The sequence below is a fragment of the Salvelinus sp. IW2-2015 genome, linkage group LG6.2, assembly GCF_002910315.2.
Source record: "Salvelinus sp. IW2-2015 linkage group LG6.2, ASM291031v2, whole genome shotgun sequence".
NCBI lineage: Eukaryota > Metazoa > Chordata > Actinopteri > Salmoniformes > Salmonidae > Salvelinus > Salvelinus sp. IW2-2015.
The window spans coordinates 9,885,936-9,911,682 of NC_036846.1; the positions used below are offsets into that span (position 1 = coordinate 9,885,936).

The 25,747-nt window shown below is 43.6% G+C and overlaps 1 protein-coding gene across 1 annotated transcript; it reads left to right on the top strand.

Moving 5' to 3' along the window:
- Window positions 1–990: 990 nt before the first annotated feature.
- LOC111965809 (gamma-aminobutyric acid receptor subunit alpha-6-like) lies at window positions 991–21,819 on the top strand. Its single transcript, XM_023990127.1, has 9 exons — window positions 991–1,373; window positions 1,607–1,725; window positions 2,745–2,812; window positions 5,955–6,175; window positions 6,395–6,477; window positions 8,186–8,329; window positions 8,637–8,789; window positions 16,256–16,512; window positions 18,238–21,819. Exons 1-9 carry the CDS (start codon window positions 1,288–1,290, stop codon window positions 18,790–18,792), a joined length of 1,686 nt encoding a protein of 561 aa, XP_023845895.1. The 5' UTR covers window positions 991–1,287; the 3' UTR covers window positions 18,793–21,819.
- Window positions 21,820–25,747: the final 3,928 nt, after the last annotated feature.

A 25,747-nucleotide genomic window follows, 5' to 3' on the forward strand; every position in this document is an offset into this window, starting at 1 on the left:
GAGGGTTATGGGTAGAACATAGGGAACTGTTGTTACCACATGATTCCAGGGCTGCATCCTAAATGGCACCCTATTCTTTATGTGGTGCACTATTTTCCCTATCAAGTGCACTACYTTTGACTAGACTAAAATAAGTACACTATGTAGAGAATAGGGTACCATTTAGGATACCAGGTTCACTCTGACTGTTCACTGTGTGCACGTTTCCAGCTCCACATCAACCTCCTGTGTTGCCAGCACATTGTTCAGACTCCCAACAAACAGAGTTCTAATTAGCTTCTCCTCTGTTAAAGCCAATACTGTGTAAGAGCCTAGACAGTTATGTTCTGTCTGGTTGCGGAGCAGGGATTTTACCCGCAGCCCACCTTCAGGGGCATAGGCTCAGAGGGGCACACACACGGACCTGGGCACACACAAACACAGACTTTTCCTCTACCTGTTAAGATTTAGGACACACACACCCACATACACTGTCTCTCTGAAGTTCCTATCTCAGGTCCAGAGAAATCTGTGAAGCAGCATGTGGCTTGTCCCAGTTCCTCTACTCTACCTGTGTGCGTGCGTGCGTGCGTGCGTGTGTGTGTGTGTGTGTGATTGCATATTGCGACAAGACTGACCCATTTGAATCTAGAATGCAGTCGTATACAGAGTTCCACAAGCAACATGACTCCTTAAGTCTCATCAATTGCTTTAGATAAAGTGAAGTGATGGACCGACGCAGAACATTTWGATTTTGCACGGAAAACTGAATATTTCACATGCACACACACACAGATGTTTTTTTCTCAGCTTATATGGCTTAGCATATGGTCCACTCTAAATGAAAAAGTTTAACAGCAGTTTTGTCACCATAGCTTTGGGGCAGGGGTGTAACTAAATACAAGCAGTCACATCCTGATTTGAAATCTGTTGGTCTCACCACTGGATTTATTGCGCGGCAGACGCACAGCACAATTTTGCCATACAAAATGTAAACGCAGAACAGTGCACCGTGCACGTCTATTCTATTCATCTCTCAAGTCAAACGATGGTGTGAGACTGGGGGAGAGCATACATACTGGACTTGGGGTGGATGGATGCCAACAACTGAGAGAAGAAGGTGTTTGGTTAAGTCATCGAGCGACAGCCTGAAAGGTGCGCGCGTTCAGATGCTCCGCTGGCACGGGCTTTTTTCCCTGGCAAGAGAGAGATAACGGGAGATGCTGCTGGAGTTGCTTTTGTGCCGTTCCGCTCTCTCTGCATTTGCCTAAGGGAGATGTGAAGAGGCTTAAAGTATGGCATGCAACGATGGTTTCTGCCAAGAAGGAGATGGTGACTGCGATGTACCCCAGTTATATTTCGACTCTCTTCTACCTTTTCTGCCTGACTGCTTGGTGAGTTCCTAAAATACATGATCTGGGGGGCTGATTTTCTCTTGTTAGATTGGCGAAAGCTGCTCTGGTGCCGCTGTCCATGGTCCTGAAGACTCTAGGTGCTGAAATCCAAAAGTGCTCTAACTGTGTCATATGGTTGTGACTCCCAATGTTGTCATCCATAGCCTGGGTATCGGGGAGGCTGCTGTCTTTCACGATAACAAACTATTTTGATTATTTGTGTCGTTTTTCAGTGTAAAGAGAATCTCTGGAACGATAAAAAAGGATGAGAGAATATACCCTGAGAATTTCACACGCATTTTAGACCGACTACTGGACGGGTATGACAACAGACTGCGACCTGGATTTGGTGGTAGGTACCTATCTGAAGCAGTGATAGTTTTCTGCTGTCAAATGAGTTTCTATGTGGCTCAGAGATGGTTGAAAATTGTTATCACTATTGTGCCAATGCTATTGAATAGTTTAGATAGGGTATGAGGTTGCAATCAAAATTGCATTGTATTTTTCAACCAGAGCTTTTCAATACTGTTGTGAAACATGTTGCTCTACTGAGTTACGAGCACGACCTCCCACAGATGTGCAACGACATTCCATGTTTCAAAAACTGAATTAACACTTTCTTATATTCACTGCTTTGACTCTTATGTGCGACTGAATGTTTAAGTGAGTTTAGTTATGTCATCGCTGTGGAAAAAGCCGCTTAATGCACAATTTAAGTAGAACGAGTGCAGATGTACTTTTCGTGTCTGTCAAATCCTCCACGAGCTCAAAGTATCAGACGCACGTTTAAAGACTATGCATTTAATGAGAAGCAACCTCTTTATCGTTCATTAGGCCTACAGCAGTGACATCTGACATGCATGCCGTTGTGCTTGAAAATACCTTGGGCTACGCTCTTCAACTCAACCCTAAAAAATATTACACCTCAGTAAACTTCACAACTCACCCTTCAAGTGTGCATAGCATAGGTTAGATACTGATCGGCTTGTTCCAGAGGTCTATGTTTTAAACCTATTTAGCTATTTTGCATTCCATTATATGCATGCTTAGAAACTGGTGCAGGTTGTTAGGTAGGCATAAGCTATAGGCTATTGCATACAGGGCATTGCCGGCTATTTGGGTTAGTCGTTTTGGCACACATCCACACAGCACTACCAACCCAACTTTGGGCCCATGTTAGGCTGTTGCTGGGGTTTCATGTTTTACATATTATTCCAGGCCTACAGGTGAATACAGGTCAAATGAGGGTTGATGCTTAAAGGGTGGCCTAGCAAAACCAGAACTACTAGTCTAAGGTCTATTGGGGCTGTAATGGGATATGCCTAGGATATTATAGGGATTGTGAAACTGATTAAATTGTTCTCTCAATAGGTCCAGTGACAGAGGTGAAAACAGACATTTATGTGACAAGTTTCGGGCCTGTCTCTGATGTTGAAATGGTATGTACCAAATCAAGAATTTGAAACATATGAGTACCCGAAAATAAGTTTGACTGACCATGCACTTAACGTTTCATTTTATTTATTTTTTTATTTTTTTTCACCTTGATTTAACCAGGTAGGCTAGTTGAGAACAAGTTCTCATTTGCAACTGCGACCTGGCCAAGATAAAGCATAGCAGTGTGAACAGACAACACAGAGTTACACATGGAGTAAACAATAAACAAGTCAATAACATGGTAGAAAAAAAAGAGAATCTATATACAATGTGTGCAAAAGGCATGAGGTAGGCAATAAATCGAATAATTACAATTTAGCAGATTAACACTGGAGTGATAAATCATCAGAGATTGATCATGTGCAAGAAGAGATACTGGTGGCAAAAGAGCAGAAAAGTAAATAAATAAAAGCAGTATGGGGTGAGGTAGGTAAATTGGGTGGGTAGTTTACAGATGGACTATGTACAGCTGCAGCGATCGGTTAGCTGCTCGGATAGCAGATTTTTAAAGTTGTTGAGGGAGATTAAAAGTCTCCAACTTCAGAGATTTTTGCAATTCGTTCCAGTCGCAGGCAGCAGAGAACTGGAAGGAAAGGCGTCCAAATGAGGTTTTGGCTTTAGGGATGATCAGTGAGATACACCTGCTGGAGCGCGTGCTGCGGGTGGGTGTAGCCATCGTGACCAGTGAACTGAGATAAGGCGGCACTTTACCAGCATAGCCTTGTAGATGACCTGAGCCAGTGGTCTGACGACGAACATGTAGCGAGGGCCAGCCGACTAGGCATACAGGTCGCAGTGGTGGGTCGTAATAGGGGCTTTAGTAACAAAACGGATGGCACTGTGATAAACTGCATCCAGTTTGCTGAGTAGAGTATTGGAAGCTAATTTGTAAGTGACATCGCCGAAGTCGAGGATCGTAGGATAGTCAGTTTTACTAGGGTAAGTTTGGCGGCTGAGTGAAGGAGGCTTGTTGCGGAATAGAAAGCCGATTCTTGATTTGATTTTGGATTGGAGATGTTTGATATGAGTCGGAAGGAGAGTTTGCAGTCTAGCCAGACACTAGGACTTATAGATGTCCACAATTCTAGGTCGGAACCGTCCAGGGTGGTGATGCTAGTCGGCGCGTGCGGTGCAAGCACGAACGGTTGAAAAGCATGCATTTGGTTTACTAGCGTTTAAGAGCAGTTGGAGGCCACGGAAGGAGTGTGTATGGGCATTGAAGCTCGTTTGGAGGTTAGATAGCACAGTGTCCAAGGAAGGCCGGAAGTATATAGAATGGTGTCGTCTGCGTAGAGTGGATCAGGGAATCGCCACGCAGCAAGAGCAACATCATTGATGTATACAGAGAAAAGAGTCGGCCGAGAATTGAACCCTTGGTACCCCCATAGAGACTGCCAGAGGACCGGACAACATGCCCTCCGATTTGACACACTGAACTCTGTCTGCAAAGTAGTTGGTGAACCAGGCAAGGCAGTCATTAGAAAAACCGAGGCTACTGAGTCTGCCATAAGAATATGGTGATTGACAGAGTCGAAAGCCTTGGCCAGGTCGATGAAGACGGCTGCCACAGTAATGTCTTTTATCGATGGCGGTTATGATATCGTTTAGTACCTTGAGCGTGGCTGAGGTGCACCTGGACCGGCTCGGAAACCGGATTGCACAGCGGAGAAGGTACGGTGGATTCGAGATGGTCAGTGATCTGTTTGTTGACTTGGCTTTCGAAGACCTTAGATAGGCAGGGCAGGATGGATATAGGTCTGTAACAGTTTTGGTCCAGGGTGTCTCCCCCTTTGAAGAGGGGGTGACCCGGCAGCTTTCCAATCCTTGGGGATCTCAGATGATTACGAAGGAGAGGTTGAACAGGCTGGTAATAGGGGTGCGACAATGGCGGCGGACAGTTTCAGAAATAGGGGTCCAGATTGTCAAGCCAGTGATTTGTATGGTCCAGGTTTTCCAGCTTTTTCAGAACATCTGCTATCTGGATATGGGTAAAGGAGAAGCTGGGGAGGCTTGGGCGAGTAGCACGGGAGGGGCGGGCTGTTGGCCAAGGTTGGAGTCGCCAGGAGGAAGGCATGGCCAGCCATTGAGAAATGTTTGTTGAAGTTTCGAATTATCACGGACTTATCAGGGGTGACCGTGTTACCTAGCCTCAGTGCAGTGGGCAGCTGGGAGGAGGTGCTCTTGTTTTCCATGGACTTTACAGTTATCCCAGAACTTTTTGGAGTAGAGCTACAGATGCAAATTTCTGCTTGAAAAAGCTGCCTTTGCTTTCCTGACTGACTGCGTGTATTGGTTCCTGACTTCCCGAACAGTTGCATATCGCGGGGGCTCTTCGATGCTATTGCAGTTCGCCACAGGATGTTTTTGTGCTGGTCGAGGGCAGTCAGGTCTGGAGTGAACCAAGGGCTATATCTGTTCTTGGTCTGCATTTTTTGAACGGAGCATGCTTGTCTTAATATGGTGAGGAGAACTTTTAAAAATGACCAGCATCCTCAACTGACGGGATGAGGTCAATATCCTCCAGGGACCCGGGCCAGGTCGATTAGAAAGACCTGCTCGCAGAAGTGTTTTAGGAGCGTTGACAGTGGATGAGGGTGGTCGTTTGACCGCGCGACCCGTGGCGGATACAGAGCAATGAGGCATGATCGCTGAGATCTTGATTGAAGACAGCAGAGGTGTAATTGGAGGGCAGGTTGGTCAGGATAATGTCTATTAGGTTGCCCATGTTTACGGATTTAGGGTAACTGTGTGGGTTCCTGATGATTTGTGTGAGATTGAGGGCATCAAGCTTGGATTGTAGGACTGCCGGGGTGTTAAGCATATCCCAGTTTAGGTCACCTAACAGAACAAATTCTGAAGCTAGATGGGGAGCGATCAATTCACAGATGGTGTCCAGGGCACAGCTGGGAGCTGAGGGGGGTCGGTAGCAGGCGGCAACAGTGAGAGACTTATTTCTGGAGAGATTAATTTTTAAAATTAGAAGTTCGAACTGTTTGGGCATAGACCTGGAAAGTATGACAGAACTTTGCAGGCTATCTCTGCAGTAGATTGCAACTCCTCCCCCTTTCCCCCATATAAGAATGAAGTCCCAAACTTAACTGTTTATTTCTGACATTTGCCAATTTCTGTCTTTTGCTTCCTCAGGAGTACACCATGGACGTGTTCTTCAGACAGACATGGATGGACAGGAGGCTGAGGTATGAGGGGCCTATCGAGATCCTCCGCCTCAACAACATGATGGTCTCCAATGTGTGGACTCCAGACACCTTCTTCAGGAATGGCAAGAAGTCTGTGGCCCACAACATGACTGCCCCCAACAGGCTATTCCGCATCATGAAGAACGGCACCATTCTTTACACCATGAGGTACTACATTTGCCAAAATGCTTTACACCCTGATGCCTACATTACCCAGCATGCCAGTGTTACAATGCTAAGTGCTATTCAGCCTACCTACAGTATCCATCCTAAAAGTAGGGCTCCACTGTATAGATATGATACATGTTTGAGTTCTGTTTAGACGGGTCCCAACTCTCTCCAACTCCCATTGGTTTTAATATGTTTGGGTGTATGTGTCCCCAATAGGTTGACTATCAGCGCAGAGTGTCCCATGAAGCTGGTTGACTTCCCCATGGATGGACATGCATGCCCTCTCAAGTTTGGAAGCTGTAAGTATGATATGACACTGTACGTCTTTTCTAATACTGTATCAGGAGTGACTTGATAAAGTGGTTCTTCGTCCGTGTTATGATGACATGCATACTTCGGAACACTGTGTATTTATTCACATACACCCCAAAGCAAATCCACTTGTACTGTTTCTTAGTAGATCTTAAACCTGACACTGTTTACGTGTTTACATGCTTTCATAGTAAACTCATTTGTTCTTTGTCTTAATTAATTTAGTATGCAATGTTTAAAAAAAACATATTTATACTTCAATGCACTAAATCTGTCCCAGTTCATCACATAAATGAAGTTGACTAATTGGGTTAGAAAAATATACCATTCTATTGTAATACCATTACCATATGAATTGTCAAATTCTTCCAGCTTTGTCATATTTGAGGATTTCAGACATATTCCCAGAGTGAGAAGTAATTGCTTTTCTGACTAAAATGCTAATAATACATTACATTCTTTTTGTACCAAAAACAGAACAAAGAAACCCAAAATCAGCACTATTATTCATAATAAGAGGTCAGCAAAACAGTGACTTATCTCCGATGAAAGGATCTCTCCAATGAGCCTTCTTTCTTGTCAGAAAACAGTAGTGATTCAAGATAACATCTGCTGAGGGGAAAACTAAAGAAAGGAACGAGGAATGAAGGATGGTTTTCCCATGCACTTCCCAATCCTCCCCCAATCTGTTATCAGCAATTGTGACATTGTAGAGGTAGAGGACAAAATAGATTCCTCTGTTATCATTCTGTCACATTACTCTTGGTTTAAGATAGTACCTTCCCATCCCATCCTCCCATCCTGGCCCAGAGTCAGGGAAGTAGATGTTGGACCCGATGGTGTAAAGGTCAGAATCCCTCTCCTCGCCCCTGGTTAGCTCAGACCTATTCCGGTTCTCTCCAGAGCTGGTGTGTGTCGGAGCGCCGCGCAGCTTTCCGCTCCACAACATGCCCCAGCTGGCCCATTTTCCCGGCGCAGTTGGTGTCCTGCCGACTTCGAGTCCCCTGTGGGAAACGGCAAATGAGAACAACGTAAGGGGGCATGCCTAGCCGGAGACAGACCCTAACATAAACCCAAGCCTGTGTTCTCGTTTTTCTTTCAGCCCTGTCTTATAGGAACTCTCATGTCACATTTCACCGTTTTTGCAACATCTTTGCAACGTTGGATATGCAAAAACATTGTACCAGAGAGCTCGTGAGACCGGGTAGTTTGTTTAAAAGCCAACTCATTTGAGCACACAGTAGACACCCATGCCATCTAATACCATGCTATTGTACTACTAATTTTCAATCAAATTATGAGGAAAAGATCCAGAGAGTGTACCATTTGAGGTAATCTTCAACATTTGCATGTATTAAGTCAGTGAGTGAAGTGCAGATCAAGTGGGGAAATCATGTGTGACTGGACTGCACACCATCACGTAAATATGTCTCTTTCAAATGCATTGTGATCACCTGACTAAATGGGGGAGATAGAAACATTTCTCATGTTCACAGAGCTTAGAGTTATGAAGAGGATGTCACTGGCTTACAGTAGTCATTCTCTCATAAACTTAAATGTGACATTCTCTCTATCCTATAATAAAGCCTCTCCTCTCTCTCTGTCTCACTCTACAATTTAGAATTGGCCTCAACCCCCCCCCCCCCCCCCCCCACTTGAGGGTTTAATCCAAATCTTTTCCTTCTCCACCCTCAGATGCATACCCTAAAACAGAGATGATCTATACCTGGACCAAAGGACCACAGTATTCAGTGGAGGTTCCCCAAGAATCCTCCAGTCTAGTGCAGTACGATCTCATTGGCCACACTGTCAGCAGTGAAGAGGTCAAGTCAATCACAGGTATGATGGGCTGGTGAAAGCTACCTACCATTGGTTAGATATAGTAGATATCCCCAACTCTGACGATGGTGATGCCATTCTTTGTTAATAATCATTTACATTTCTTCATCGGTTCTTACTTCAGTTTGGAATGTTTTCTCTACAGTGGCTTTGTCCAAATAACTGTTTGACACCATTTACCTCAGAGAACAGAGAAGACACAATAAAAACTCCATGCCACCAGAAGTCCATTAGTTCCTGTCCTCTTACTCATTGTCTCCTGCCAGTCATGAACTAATCAACTGCGATATCTATGGCTATCCGCCAGGTGAATACGTGGTGATGACAGTGCACTTCCACTTGAAGCGGAAAATGGGCTACTTCATGATTCAGACGTATATCCCCTGCATCATGACAGTAATCCTCTCMCAAGTATCCTTCTGGATAAATAAGGAATCAGTCCCGGCTCGAACAGTCTTCGGTAAGTATTACTCACAAATCCCGCCATTCTGTAGAATACGTCTGTTGAGAGGCAGAGAAGATGCAAATGTGAAGAGGGAAATGCCTCTTCTGTGCATCTCTCAGTCTCCATTTTTGTAACTGTGTAGCCAGAACATTCAACGTTCTGTCTTTAGCCTCTCACACAACCATTAAGGTCTACGATTAATTAAATGTGTGTTAAACTTCTATTTTTGTTATCCATCAAAGTGGCAGTTGCATTTGCAAATACGCCCATTTGTTTAGAAACAGAAGTGTTAGGTCCCCACAGTGGGTGGAGTCAGAAATTGAAGAGTACACCTCTAAGCTGGGAACCTTGTGCACCTTTCATGGAATTAGTGTACTTTACTTTACCAGATGTTCATAAAATATCCTCTGTCTGTTTGCTTGGTCTCCTATCAATTCCACAGCACTTTTCCCTTCGTTGCGTAATCAGGCTTTTACAAGTACTCTGTGTAAATCGGCATTTCTGTATTGCATAATTGAGTATCCATTTCTTGTATTATAGTCTTCAGTCTTATTCTTTTTCATGCCAAATTTAGTTTGCGGAACTGAAATGAACTTTAGCACTTAATTAACCTCTCTTGGCATTTTTTTTTGCGAGTTGTAGACACGGATGGAATTTTAGCTAGCTCGTGGCTAGTACTTTTTAGACGGGACTAGTAGAAAATGAGCCAAACTAGCCCGCCGGCTAGTAACATTTTTATCTTTTGAAATATCCYATAGCACAGATTTTGGACACGGGCTAGTAAAAATTGCTGTCTACTAGCCTGGCTGGCCAGTGCCCAAAATCCTTAAATTCCATGCCTGTTTGTAGAGGATTAGCTGTGTAGGATAGTGTCCTTTTAGGATAGAAGAAATCTAGTGCATGTGGCTGAGTAATTTAAGGTTAGTGGTTTCTGAGGCGTATTGTTGCCGTCCTGCTAGCTTCTTCTATTCCTTCACTATTGATTGCTGGGATGTTGGTTTTATGGATGGTTGCTGGGTGTTTTATGAATATGGTGCTGGGTGAGGTATATCGAGATGGGGGTGTCGTAGATCGCGAAGTGCTGGGTATTCGGGGGTCGATGATGTGTGGGGAGTGTGGATGTAAAAACACCCGACCGCCAGCCCTCTGCGCAAAACTTCTGATTAGTTATTAACTCGGTTTAACTTCAACTAAAGTTGTCATTCTGTTACATGCCACCTGTCGTCTCTCAAAAGCTAATGGCACTCGCATAGAGTCCAGAGTCAGCCTAATGGATCGTTGATGACTTTCTTTTACTGCGCTATCACAAATCAGAGGGTTCGCCTCAGTTGAGTTGGCGCGTCTTTACTATTACTAGCGTGACCGACTCGCTAAGGCGCTGTACAATGCGCATCGGCGCCCACACACACATCCACCCAAATTCGCCAATGGGCTTCTGATCTTAGACCCAACTCTGTGCCTCTTAGCTTCAATCAATGTTGCTCCCTCGCCCGGGTCTTCAGTTGTCTGATTGTTTCCTACCTGTCACCGGTTGACCGTGGGGAAGCATTACGCACTGTCCGGCTCCGCGCAGGCGAGGACAAGATCGTCCCTAGCTTATGATCCTGGCGAACACATGGTTTTTCTCTGGGATTGGCTTAATTGGATTCGGCGATTTTGATTGTAGGCCTGGTTTTTTCATACCAGGGGCTTAGTACGTGTGTTTAAAGAGTTCCGGCACAAACCGAAAAGCCTTGCGCCGTTTGGTATCTTGGTGCACAACCTTTACGCTCCCTCGGACGATGCTCTTGTGGCCTTCCCCATACTTAAGCTGACGCCGATATCCGCTCGGACCACCTCATTCATCCCTAGCCATTACGCCCTGTTTGACTATCCGACGGTTGCGCCTCGAGTCGATCCCCCGTTTACTCGGTGATCAAAGAATCCAATCAAACCAATCCGCACTGTAATTAAAACTTTGTGGATTCACGCGACAGCGACCAGCCCTTCTTGTAGTACCCAGGACTTTACAGAAATCAGTAGTCATACCCTAACGATATGCCTTACCGATTCTGGTTGTGATCACTGTAAGTCCACTGCGGGATTGGCCGTAGCCGAGATGCTCAACGATACAGCTTATACTTCGGCAATAGGTCTGCTGCATCATTGATCTTTTCACATAGTTCCTGTCGACATTTCCTACATAATTGATTCATGTCCGCTCCACTTCTCGGATGCACGTCATGTTAATGTGAGCGTCTGACGTGACATCTGGCGATGACGTATCCTCAAGACACTAACCTAATACTCCCGTCCCTTAGGCCAACATCCCGAGGTCAAACCCACACAAGCAATTGCGCCGCACACGTCTGTCGACATCGAAGCGCACAAATTCCACCTTAATGACGGTGAGATCCCAATTTTTGGTAACGGAAGCGCTCTACGTAGTCGTTCGGGATCGGCTTCACGTCCGCGCCCTACGTTCACCTTTGGCAAGACCAGCGCATTTATATCCATCCCCGGGCGCTTCGGTACATCGTCGTGCCGCGTGCTCACGAAGTGCCACATACGGCTGCTTGTCCGTACCATTCCATTGATTCCTCGAGGTGACCCTTTATCCCTAATTATTAGCCGTTATCCCCCTCTGGCGTGTAAACTTCTCGGATAGTATCGTTAGTGACTGATAAAGATCTCGTTTGTGCCCACCATCCAAGGGCCAATGGCGCTTTAAACCTTCACACTGCCCCATCGTTGTTGTTGTCTGGTTACCTCCACTTCTGTGCTACCCGGCACCTCTTCCTCCTTACCCTTGAAGAAAATAGGAATTTCGTCCAAACTCTGCCACTTACATCCTAACGACCAGGTTAGAAACACCTGCCGTCACCGGATCATTGGTTCCCCACAGTTTTCTTCATCAACTGATGTCCATCCCGAGATGTGTCGGCCTCTATGCGTAGTCTGGCAAACCCTGCCTTTCGCCCCGTTCAATTTACAACCTACTCACGTTCTGCCGGACGATGACTACCGCCCCCGTATTGTGGTATTGACTTACTTCCCCCCGTCACTCGTGTACTGATATCATGATCTAAATTCCAGTGCATACCCATTCTACGCCGTTTGTCTGTCCATCGTGAACAGGACACCCAAAAAAATGTAACCAAATCTCCACGCTTCATCCGTAGCAAGAAAAGTACACCTACGTGGTATGCCGGCCAATCTATGAATACTCCGTAGAGGGGCACACAACTTCCTCCATAAACGCTTCCGCTGTGGTCAGAACTATCAACCGAGTATTACATACGACAAGGGCAACGCGACAGCTCTCCTTAAGGAGACAGTTATGGGCGTCACCAACCCAATGCAGCAAATGTAATCCTCGTATCGCCTGTTCCCCTCATAAAGAATCACGCTCGTTGATGTATTCGCTCTACTGTACTGTCAAGCCGCCGTCCCCACTGAATCGCAGGTCTACGTACTGTCTCATCGTCTGGATTCATCCGCGTATCTCTACGCCGCTCCCTAAGCAAACAACATCATGCCGTGCGCCAGTCGCCACCGTTTCAGCTAGAGAATCCGTGCAGGATCTTGAGCTATCCCAGAGAGGTCAGCCCTATCATGCATCTGCTCGATCAGCGTGCCCACTAAATTGTGTGAATGTGTGGGATGGCAGTCTTATAACCAACAACCCCAAAAGCATGTAACTCTCATAGCTATCTCTCGCCGGATAGCTTACATCATGAATACATTGATAGAGTCCTTTTCTGTTCCCCCAACTTACAACACTCCGTGTGAGATATACCTGTGATTACTGTTAAACCGTGTCGATCATGGCGTGAGACTAGTGTCTCCTCCTCTCGAGCTCTCGCGAGCAGTGTGATACACCACTCATAGTCATCTGCTCGTCATATGATCTAACATGAGTGCTCGTCGCGTAATAGCGTTGGACTCAATTCCACCGTGTCCATACTCGGGGCAACGGCGACATCACAGATCTAGAATTCCCATCCACATCGTACCGCCGCTCGCTCCTCTATACTGCGTAGTAAACTGCCACCACTCCCGGCTAATCTATCTGTACTAGAGTCGTTAAATACTCTTACGGTTTATCGCATTTGGTAGGTATAACCCATGACATGCTATTCCATCTCCTTGACATCATCATACATCCCGTTTCCGATAACCGATTCGTGATCAGAGATCCTCTCAATCCCACTGGCTTACACAGCCGAACATAAAACATAAGATTGCTATTTAACCACATCCACACTCTCGCAACTCTGGCTCAGCTGTCAATGTCCGTGTCCGGTGAGATGCACTGCCACTCCATCGTGTGTGGTACCACGTGCGATCTCTTCTACCATCTGTGTTCTCTCGCTTTTTCATGGCTGATTGCGGGTGTTGCGTTTTGCAATTGTGTTGTCCCTGGTTGTTTGTTTTTATGGCATGGTTGCTGGGATTGTTGGTTATCATTGGGTGAGGCTGGGTGCTTGTTTAATGTGATGGTTTGCTGAGGGTTAGATCGTTTATCGTGGTTATGGTCTGCACTTGCTGTTATTTGTGAGAGTCGGTGGTTGCGTGTTTATGGAAATGTGCTGTGGCGATCGCTTGTAAACTTTTTATCATGGCATGTTGCTGGGATGTTTGCGTTTATATGGTGATTGTTGGGGTTGGTTTCTGATGTGGATGGTTGCTGGTGCAACTGCATTTATCGGTGTTGGTTTATGGATTGGTTTGCCTGGAGTACTTATCAATCTAGTGCTGCGTTTCTCTCTGCCATATGGCTTGCTGGGGTGTTGGACTATCCACCATGGGTGTGTGATGGGTTATGTGTCCGGTATGTATGCATCCCTCTCTGGCCTGACATGTGTTGGAGTTTATTCGAGCTGCTGTCTAGACGTGTGCGTCGACGTGTTTTATGTTAAAGTATGGGTAGTGATCTCGCTGCGAAGGTTCACTCTAGATTATGTGTGATCTCCGGTCGATTCTGGCTAGTGATTGTGGTTTTATGGATGGTTGCTGGTGTTTCGTTTTATGGATGGTTGCTGTGGTGGTTTATTAAATGGGTGATTGCTGGAGCCTTGTTTTCTATGATGGTGCGTGGTGTTGGTATCGTGTTGCGAGGGTGAGGTTTATGTGGGTGATTTGCAGGGGTGTTGGTCTATTGTGGGTGATTGCAGTGGGTGTTTGGTTATGTGGTGATTGCTGAGTGTTGGTTAGTGGGTGATTGCGTGGAGTGTTGGTATTTGTGGGGTGATTGCTGGAGTGTTGGTTATGTGGGTGATTGCTGGAGTGTTGGTTATGTGGGTGATTGCTGGAGTGTTGGTTATGTGGGTGATTGCAGGCGTGTTGGTTATATGGATGATTACTGGGGTGTTTGTTGTATGGGTGTCTATGAGGATGTGTGACTTTCATGAGCACCACTGTAAAATAATTGGAGGATTTTCTGTTTGGGAAAAGTACTGTTTTGGCTGATCCAGTGGGGTTGGTAGTTGAAAATACAGTAGGTTTAATATCATGAGTAGGTAATTGCTCTTGCATGTGTTGATGGTAATATACATTTCTTTATGAGCACCCACTTTTTGGCACGTTGTTACATGCTAATCCACACGATGTTGGTTACTGCATCTGTTGCATCTGTGGGCCTATTCGTTTAGCCCGCTGACTTTCTTTCAGGGACACACATATCGCTGAGTCAATGGGTTCTACTCATATCTCAGCAGCTGTAGAGGCCAGTGTGTGTTATTCCACAGCCACATTGATTCACACAACGCCCCAATGCGTCCCCTCAGTCCCCTCCCGTCTCAGTGGCAAGCTAATGAAACTGTCCAATATGTGACAGGAGGGTGTCGTGGGAACATAAATATTGTTGCATTGGCCAATCCCCCGGGCTGTGGGGCTGTTACAGTACTCTCGTCTCTCGAGTGTGCACTAACGCACAGGCTGACTGGCATTTTCTTCCCTTCTCTCCTCTTTCCACGATATAATGTTCCATTTTCTGACTCTGTGACTCCAAGCTTGGCACATATAATGGTTGTAGGACTATGTTTGGGAGGGAAAAAATACAATGACTTGAGGTATGATTAGCAAAGCTCCCCCTGGAGGCTCAAGATGTTATTGTCTGGTGATGTTGGAAATTGACATTGACGTCATATAAAACTAGCTTGGTCTCAGATATGTTTGTCCAATCAATGTCTGGCATGACAAAGGCCATGGGGGTTGGCAAAACAGCACAATCAGATCTGGGACCAGGCTAATGAAACTGGCTCTGCCTCTTGAACATGAACATTAACCATTATGTCCTAATCCAAGCAACCTTAATTAAAGCAATGAGACCCATTCTGTCCTAATCCAAGCAATTTTAAAGCAATAACGCCCATTCTGTCCTAATCAAAGCAACCTTAAAGCAATGAGACCCAATCTGTCCTAATCCAAGCAACTCTAAACCAATGAGACCCTTTCTGTCCTAATCCAAGCAACTCCAAACCAATGAGACCCATTCTGTCCTAATCCAAGCAACTCTACTCCAAACCAATGAGAACCATTATGTGCTAATCCAAGCAACTCCAAAGCAATGCGTTCTAATCTTAACAATGTGTCACAAGATGAGGATTGAAAGTGCCTGTATTCCAATAGAAACAGGCATTACTCAAAAATTGGATTGTAATAGCTCATCTGATTAAATCAGTCACACCTCGTTAATCTGTACCAAGAACGATTGTGCCTCTGATCTCGCCAATTAACCCAATGAAAGACACGAATATGAACTAATATCCTAATATTAAAGCTAATATCTACCTCTGAATCATACATTACAGAATTGTCCGGTGGTCGGCTGAGTTTAGACAAATAATTATGCTGCGAGTCACGTCAGAGCAGGTGGCCTGGCGGTACATATTGTGTCATATCTCGAACATAAAGGTGATTTTCTCTAAATCACAGTATAGCTATTTGCTAATAATCCCAAGGACAAGTGACCTACAAGTTTACTGTAACTCCCCAGTTATTGTAATGGTATGATCCTTGGCGCAGGTCGGATTGGTTATTGTTTAAAAAGGAATTAGAGAGGAGGGAAAGTAGGTATGCTACGTGGTCGCTAGGGCAACCTCATTAAGAGGGAACRCATTGGAAGCAAAGGTCAATAGGTCATTCTAGTGTCACAAACATTCCGTTTACTGTTTTTCATATTTAGCATTAAGGCTGTCATGCATTGCTTTGTGTGCTGAATTTTCTAAATCATTTTCATAGATTTTCTAAGAAGTGTAGACCTGAACTAGCACACCTGATTCAATTAGTTAAGTGATTGATGATTAGTTGATCAGTTGAATCAGGTGTGCTAGCCCTGGAACAGATCAAATACATTGAACAGCTGGGGGTCCCTGTGGAAAGGTTTGAGTAATTCTGATATAGAGGATGGTTAGGCCTACTGTTTTAGTAGTTTAGTGTGTTGACATAACTTGTATTATTTTGCCTACAGCCAAGGTTAAACTTTTTCTCGTTTTCAGGCATCACCACAGTCTTGACCATGACCACGTTGAGCATCAGCGCACGCCACTCCCTCCCCAAGGTCTCCTACGCCACAGCCATGGACTGGTTTATTGCCGTGTGTTTCGCCTTTGTCTTCTCCGCCCTCATCGAGTTCGCTGCCGTCAACTACTTTACCAACGCAGAGATGGAGAGACTGAAAAGGAAGCCGKCAAAATGCCCKCCGGCGCCCCAAACAACCCCAGTGAAAGTGAAGGATATGGAGGAAGTTCTGCAGGTGAGACTTAAGACTTATTCTCATTCCCTTTACCCTTCAGAGACTGAAGTGTGCACTTGTGCACTCCACTTGCTAATTTGTTTGCTAATCTCATCAGATGGAGATTCAATTCAAGTCTAAAATATCAGAGATATTGAAATGCCATGTTTTTCAAACTTTCCGACTTGCTTTAAAGACTCTATTTTGTGACAGGGATGAGAATTAAAGAAGCGTTTACAATGACTGGCATTTCATTAATCACATGGTGATCACCCATTCAAAGAAATGCATTTGCCTGTATTGGAAATGTCAGACAAAACCGTAACTGAAAGTTACTTTATCATTGATAGTTTGAAGTATCTCTCTCGCTTTCTCTGTACCTCTCTTTCTTTGTACCCCTTGTACCATGATGACGATTCGCTTCCTGAAGGCCAAATAAGAATAGTAAATGGTGGATACACATTAAGTCTGGCCTGTTTAGAGTACAGCTGTCTGCTTAGATCAATGCACGCCATTTGTAATCCAGCGCAGAGGCTTAGCAATATTATCCCTAAAAATTCTAAATATGCTCTGAATGTCCTACATGTGCTTGCTTTCTTGTGATTTAAAAAAAACTCTCCAGCATTTTAAGATAAATGTGTTTTGAAGACGTGCGTTATAGAATGGGTAATGTGTTAAATAGTTATAATAATTGACCTATAGTTGCAATGTGATGCAAACATGTTATTGTTGTTAAGCTTTTTACAATCTGTTCTCTTGAAAGCATATGCGGGCCTAAGTGCGTGTAATGGGGTTTGACCAAACACATTTTTCTTGAATTCATTACTCCATACATGAGGGATCTACCAGAAACACAGGCCTACTGTAGTAAGAACACAATCCTTCATTTGAGGGCATTACGTTGTGCGGTGCTACATTTCTTGTCACAGTCSAACTGTTGATTGATGACTGATACCCACCAGAAAACAGCCATACATTCCCCTGTATGGCCCGAAGACTACTTAAAGTTTCCCTGTGGATCTCAAATCCTTGTGTGGAATAATCTCGCCTGAATGCAGTTTAGTGACAACGGCACATCAATGGATTAGCAGGTTGCCACGGCAACGCAGCCGGGTCACGTGTATTTTTCGAAGCCTTTTACCTTCCAGCCATAGTGTTGTCAAACTTGGCCTAGAATCCACAGTTCTCCGCCTCACATCTCTCAGACAGGAGGCCATATGCTTAGCTGTTTAGCAACATTCCATTGGGGAGTCAATGGGGGAATTATCACTGGTGATGCTGTGGTTAGAGTGCAGCAGCTCCCTCTACTGGGGTTGAAATGCTATGATCGCTCTCAGGAGATGAGCTCTTTTGATGTTTTACTGTACTGCCTCACCGCCCCATGGAACCGTGCTTGTGACATAAGTTTGTGTGAAATTAGGGAAGGCCTACCCAAATAGCATCTTTGAACTGGGTTATTCTACCATACAGACTAAAGTAAGCCAGTCATATTCAGGCCCATAGGCCAGGTTTAGAATGGGAGGTTCCTGGCTGTTTTTAACCTGATAGACCTCCAGCACTGAAAGGGCTATATAGTTMATATTTATCAGCACAATACAATTGTCATATTTTTCCTTACCACACAGAATTAAGTGAAAACCTAATTTCAGTCAAATGTCTCCTCTTCAAGGTGTGTGTGCTTGTTGTTGCACAGTTCATTCACATCACTGCAATATGTGTTTCTTGCTTATTTTTCCTCCTCCACAGCATAACCCTGACACCAACGGTAACGCAGACACCAACGGTAACCTTCGAAAACGGATGAACTACATGTCCCAGCAAGACATCCAGAAAGCTGAGTCCAACAGCGAAGCAGCTACAGGGGTAACCAGGAGACAACCCCAGTCTGGCCAATCGTCTTCATCCACGGGGTCGACTGGGGACGCCATCATCCTACCACACTCCAGCCCCGGCCCTGCCAGCCAACCGAACACCTCCTTCACCACCCTGTCCGTCAAGAACACGCCCCCAGCTCCACCCACCACCCCGACAATACCAGCCAATCAGAGCCAGCCCAACGCTGACTCCTCCCTCCAGGACCTCCTAGGACCTAGACTGGAGCACATTCAACTGATGGGTAAAAATGAGCCCAAGCAGTCGCCATGCTCCCAGCCGACCACCACCGGTATGGGCGGGACCAGTAAAATCGATAAGTACGCTCGCATCCTGTTCCCAGTGTCCTTCGGAGCCTTCAACATGGTCTACTGGGTGGTTTACTTGTCCAAAGACACCATGGAGGCCAAATTTCGAGGCCAAATCTAGTTTCTAGTGGTGATCTTGGGAATCATTTTCTACACAATGTATAGTGACGGGATAACAACAATGGGTTCTCTTGAATCCTATCAGAGCTCTGGAGAAACGGAAGATGACATGACAAGGAAACCAAACATGCTGGACAAGAGCCTTAAATAATTACACCTAGGAATACTAATCTCAGAACATCTGTTTGTTTCATTTTCTAGAGGGCTTCTGAGAATGAGCATGGGAACACAACCATTCCAAATATGTGATATTTGTTTGATTCAGACAACTAGGCCATACCCTGAGTGGCCATATCCAATATGCAATACAGTAACGGTTTGATGGATTGGTTAGTTGTTTTAATGTTAGTAAGTACCCTCGCTGAAGCAAAATACAGTAATACCTGATCTTAGCGAAACCTGCTAATAGATCCCTCTAGTCTTAGCAGGCGTTGCTACAATGACAAAGGATTAGGAGTCACAATATCGCTGAGGGTGAGCCGGACACACTACAAGTCACAAGGTGTCAAGAAGAACAGAGATGCATTGACAAGCAGATTTGGGGTGTATTTTCTCCCTTACCCAGATATCTACTGGTGTTTATCAGTATGTGGTCATTTTGTTCTGGTATCAGAAGTAGATCCATTTTGTCCACTCCAATCTACTTTGCACTCCCAAGCCTGTACAGCGAACCTCGACCAAGCTTTGTTAACAAGCGTAGAATGAGGTTACCATACATGCTGGCCTACTTTGCTCAGTACCCTACAAACAACATTTCCAGGAGAGGTTCCTCTAAGCCCAATTAGTTCAATATTTTGAGTACATTCCCTCCAACAACATTCTAGGAAGTCTTTGGTTGAATGTTCAACTATGAAATTGTGTTTTTCTTTTACGTAGTCTGTTTCTGGAACAGTGTATTCATTAAACATGAAATAAGAATATTGATAACTCACAAAGGAATATATTGTAGGAATCTGGTGAAACCCTTTGTACCCTTTCATGTACAGTACGGTACCTGTTAATGTCCATCATGAGGTCAGAGGAAGGGTCATTCCCCATATCAGAATTTGTTACATTGGACGCATAGTAGTTGCATTCTACACCATCAGAGACCACAAGTTATGTTGGTTAGGGACTTGAGAGATGGGGAGGAAAGTGTATAGTGCCTATGCAATTCTCTCTGGGCGTTAGGTATMATTTCATAGTGCATTAGCCTTGAGTGCTGAGGGTCTTTAGGGTCCTATACCAACTTTGGACAGCTTTCCACTGATAAGGTACAAAGTTCAACATTTCTCAGTCCTAAACGTGCTATGTCCATTGCATCTATGCAACCTCTTATAGTAAAAGTATACTGCTGTCTATCCCTGAGGACAACTCATCTCTTGTTATCAGCTGAGGTGATGTCATCTACAGAGGCATGGTTAGTGACTATCCTGATGCCTGGTTTCCTGCTAATGGCTATTATCACCCAGACAGGTCTTACATAGTTGGCCCCTCAGTCACTGTTGACATAATAGTGCATTCATTTCCTGCAGGTGGGGCTCAAAATAGAGAGGCTGATAGACAGATCAAGATGTCTGCCTCAGCCTCATGTCTCCTTGATGCACTCATGTGTGAAATTGATTCTGCACTCCCAACTACACACACACACAATCACACATACAACAACACACACACACTCTTTAAGGAACTTTCGCAACAGGTGAGATGGTGTTTTTTGATGCATTTCTGTGTGTTCTATTTCCCAGCTGTCCCCATTTATTTTCTCCATCTCAATAAAACACCTTGCCTAGTGATTGATTGTGGGTGTCACGGGCAGTTTGCCTTGCTTGTTGAAATAATTTCAGGCTAGACGGCGGCCGGCTAATGAAAGTTGGGTCTTACCTAAAGAGTTCCTGGTTGCTGTTTGGGAGCAACAGAACAGAGGAGAAGTGTAGCGAGTCTAGTGTATATATGCAGAGAGCTCTTGCAGAGGATGTGGTTGACTGGTTACGTCTGATACAAAAGCATCCCCCTGGGTGTTCAGCCACACTACAGCAGAGGGGGAGGGAGGTCATTATGCTGACCCAGTAAAGGAACACATCGACATCACTGTTTTATTCGTACAGGCCCTCAGTATGTTGTTTGGTCTATGTCTTGAATATCTAAATGAGACTGCTTAGAAGAAGACCTGCGGATATGATGTGTTAACTCACCGCAAACCTAGGCCTAATCTGTCCACCGCTTAAGCACAATGGTTGAAGTTGAATAAATGTGGCCCCTAAAGAAGTTCTCAGAGACATGGTCCTGAAGGTCAGTAGATCAATTTATGGGACATAAGTTAGTTATAAAAGCAATGTACTTTCAATTCAATAATATGTGAGATTACTTTTCAGTGTAATTGTGTCTTACACGAAAGACTTGTGGGGTTTGTGTTTTTATGCGGCAAGCATCATTTCAGCTTGGAAATCACATTAGGCTTTCCTCCACCAATTTGAACATGTCTGTCATACTGGACTCAGCTACTGAGCTTTGTCTTTGTTTTCTGTTTTAGGGATGATTTCACAGACCTAGATAAGCCTATTCCTATCTACTGCCACTGGAAGAGAGTCAGATTTGGTAATTGACTTAGCAATGTAAGTCTTTGTCTCTGAGAGTAACTGGAGATAGATTTGTTTTCATTGTGCAAGCAGTTATGTGAGCAAATATCCATAAACGCTCCTTGGACTGCCTCCAGAACCAAGCCCAGGCGAGGAATAAAACAGCAAGAAGGATTGGGATGGCATACACGTAGGTGGAATAAAAAAGGCATTGTTACTTCTTTCCAAGAGGTCAACCCTCACACAAAATGGTGAACTCCTCCTGACTGTACATACTCACAACACTAACCGAATGTCTTTGTACAAAATACTGACGTTGTGTGTTTTTGTAGTCAAGAGAATATTTACCATTGCGATTGGCTATGCAAGACTAACATGTTAAAATTGTGATATAGTGCAGGTGCCCATTCTGGGTCTTCTGAGAGGAAGTGACATCACTCTCAGCCAAATAAACAGAGTGCATAATGTGACATTGATGGGTCTGGTTTCTTGATCTTCTCTTTCTATATTGTTAAAGTAATTCATATGTTATATGAAATGTGGTGCATAAAAAAAAATCTGAATCTCTTGGTGTAAATGTTTAATGGCATCCATGTTAGTACCACTTCAGTCATGGTCCTCAAACCTCACCCCTTGCTCAGGTAAAAAACATCAACCATCCAGTTCAGTTCTCTGTTTTTGGACTTCCTAACCCTTATGGCTAAAATGTTAGTAACGGCAGTGACAGCCCTGGCCTTAATTTAATATAATATTGCCTGTAAATAACATGAACAGTTTGTTGGTGCTCGACTCGAGAGGTAATTTCACAAAGCAATTAAAGCATAATTAAGAAAAATGACAAATGACTTCATAGATGGTTAGCTGAGGGCTTGTCATTGACAAGTGCCAGGCAATAAGCTGAGGGGCTATGACTCATGCTTGTTATGTCCTGCTGCTGCTCTCCCAATTTTACACAGACACATCTCACTGGTTAGCATGTCACAGCAGTCAATGATGTGTAAGCAACTCGGCAGCATCCCAAACTGGAGTGAAATGAGAACATTTCTCAATTAGCGGAGTATTGTGTCTGAGTACAGTCTTGGCATTTTTTTTCTTGACCCAGAACAGTTTTGACTGGTCATGTAGTCCTTTTGTTTTTTGGGGGTTATGGTAAGACCGTTATGCGTTTCATAATCAAGGGTTATATTTAATTTTCTTGAAATTATTGGAATTCTACCTTGTTTCCTACCTTTGCCAATATCAACACACATCCTCCTCACTCCTGCCCCTGGTACATAAAAAGGCATATCATTTAGGTCAATACACTAGTCTGTCCTGCTTTAAATATGTTTAGTATTATGCCCCCTGCTGACATTCAATTATGTTACACCAGAAACTTAAAATAATGTGGGAGTGGTCATTATGAAGTCTTACCAAGATTTTATAGTCAGAATTTTCTCAGTAATGTGTCTTGCTTTCTAACCTAAAAAAGGAGAATTGTGCATTGTTCTCTTACAAAAATGTAAAGTTCCAGGTGAAATAGACAATAGAAACTCATATTTTGATAGTTTGTGACCTCTGAAGTGACTAGGGCAGGGGTCTCCAGTGGTGGAAAAAGTACCCAATTTTCATACTTAAGTAAAAGATACCTTAAAAGAAAATGACTCAAGTAAAAGTGAAAGTCACCCAGTAAAATACTACTAGAGTAAGTCAAAGTATTTAAATGTACTTAAGTATCAAAAGTAAAACTATAAATCATTTAAAATGTATTGTATTAAGCAAACCAGACGACACGATTTTCTAGTTTTTTATTTATTTTTACGGATAGCCAGGGGCACAGTTCAACACTCAGACATAATTTACAAACAAAGCATTTGTGTTTAGTGAGTCTGCCAGATCAGAGGCAGTAGGGATGACCAGGGATGTTCTCTTGATAATTGCGTGAATTAGACAATTTTCCTGTCCTTCTAAGCAATCAAAATGTAACGAGTACTTTTGGGTGTCAGGGAAAATGTAAAAAGTACATTCTTTTCTTTAGAAATGTAGTGGAGTAAAAGTAAAAAGTTGTCAAAAATATAAATAGTAAAGTAGATACCAAAAAATAACTTAGGTAGTACTTTAAAGTATGGGGGTCTCACACCGGTAGATCGCAAGCTATAACAGTAGCTCGCAGCCCACCTATGAGTAGCTATCCAAGCAATTCTAAAAGGACATTACAAAAAAATGTATGTGTTCCATCAAAAACTGTCAAACATAAAGCTCCTGGCTACTATCCAATAAAAGCCACTGACATTATCCCATCCCTGGTTAGCCACTATTGCCAATATTGGTTTAAAAAGCCAAACGTAAAACAATATCTGCCAATTAATTTCCAGCAATATGGATGTCTGTCTGTTTGGTGCACACATTTGTCTATCACTCCGTATGTAGCCAGTTATGCTAATGATAACAGTCTTGTGGGTAGACCAGAAAGACTTTCCCCAAAAAYTCTCAATTATGTTAACTGCAAATAGACTTACCTGACAAAGATATCAGGAATATTTGTATTAATTGTGTGGCCATTGCAAACTCTGCTATGACATGCTGCAGCAGCAGGCCTAACAGCAGAAACATCACTAGACAGACACGTTTCTCTCTTGCTTAATGAGTAATTAAAGGAAAATTACACTCAAATCTAAATGTTTTTTTTCCCCCACACCTCAAAATTGGTCTTCTGATGTGATTTAAGCACTGACATGGGCTCAGAACATCCATTTTTGTTGTTTCTCTATGAATAATTGAAAATAGAGAGTAAAAATCTAAAACCAGGAAAAATAAAACTGAATATTGAATATTGGAAAATACAAAAAGCTATTTTATGGGGCCCACTTAGAGCTGTTTATTAACCATTATTTTATCAGGTATATTGACAGAAAATACACATATTATACACTAAGGACCCAGGGAAGAGTTGCAGGGTAGAGGAGAAGAAAATAATGATCCTATTTCAAAGCTATATGAGTAGCTCGCGAAATGTTTTAGTTGCTAGAAAAGGTTGGAGACCCCTGAATTAGGGAATATTCCTAGATTGATTCAAGAACAAGAGAGTGCTAGGGCACCTGCGGTTCTTTGACACCTAGCAAGTTCACACACATCCATACACTTTCCCTTGTTGTTCTGTTGTTCATATATTTAGGTTATTCTCAAACCTCTAAAAGTCCAATTTTGATGGGKATTTTTTTATGTTCATTCGATTGAACTGCCTGTAGCTCAGGACCTGAAGCAAGGATATGCATATTATTGATACCATTTGAAAGGAAACACTTTGAAGTTTGGGGGGGGGGGGTGGACACCGATCCCGTAGAGGTTAATTCACATACATGTGTATGATTCATCTGTGGAATTATAATACAGAAAAATAATACAGAAAATGTTTCCGTATGGATTTTATCGTTTCATTTATGATTTCACCTGCAAATCCAAGTGGAGTGAAATATGAACGTTTGGGAGTGTCACTTTCAGGCATGTGCCAAGCCTGTTCCCTAGTTGCATCTGTAAGTAATYCATTTTCTTTATTTTGTACCTCATAATTCAGTTGTTTCTATTGCTTCATATCAGGGGAAGCATTTGGGGTTGCCATTACACTTGAGCAAACAACAAAAAAGCTACACCTCCATTATTTCTAATTATATGCAAAACATGTTTCATCATTTAAACATCATTATTTCAGCGAGACCTATCCATGTAGGTGTGTAACCCGTTTTAATTAATTAATGTATTTACTCCTCCTAGAGTGCATACTTAATTGGAGTGCAATAAGCAACACCTGCAACTGAGGAAAAGCTATGCATTTGTGAAGCACGACTGAGTACATGTTACCATCTCGGTCAGGGCACAGTAATCATATGCATTTATTAAATATTGCAAAATGTTTAACAGATTCATGAACAACACAATAATAAGGTACGGTAACTGCCAAAATAAAGGAAACCCCCCCCCCAACATAATGCATCTTAATAGGGAGTTGGGCCACCACGAGCCAGAACAGCTTCAATACGCCTTGACATACAGTAGATTCTACAAGTATCTGGAACTGTATTGGAGGGATGCCACACCATTCTTCCACGAGAAATTACATAATTTGGGGTTTTGTTGATATTGGTGGAAAACGCTGTCTCAGGCATCGCTCCAGGATTTGTTCAATTGGGTTGAGATCTGGTGACCAATATAGGGCATGGCATATGGCTTACATCGTTTTATTGCTCAACAAACTATTCAGTGCCCTGTGAATGAGGGCATTGTCATCCTATGGGGGCATAGCCATGGTAGCCAAAATAATGGCCTGCCCAGGATTTTATACATGATCCTAAGCATCATGGTATTTTAATTGCTTAAGTAAGTCAGGAACCACACCTGTGTGGAAGCACCTGCTTTCAATAT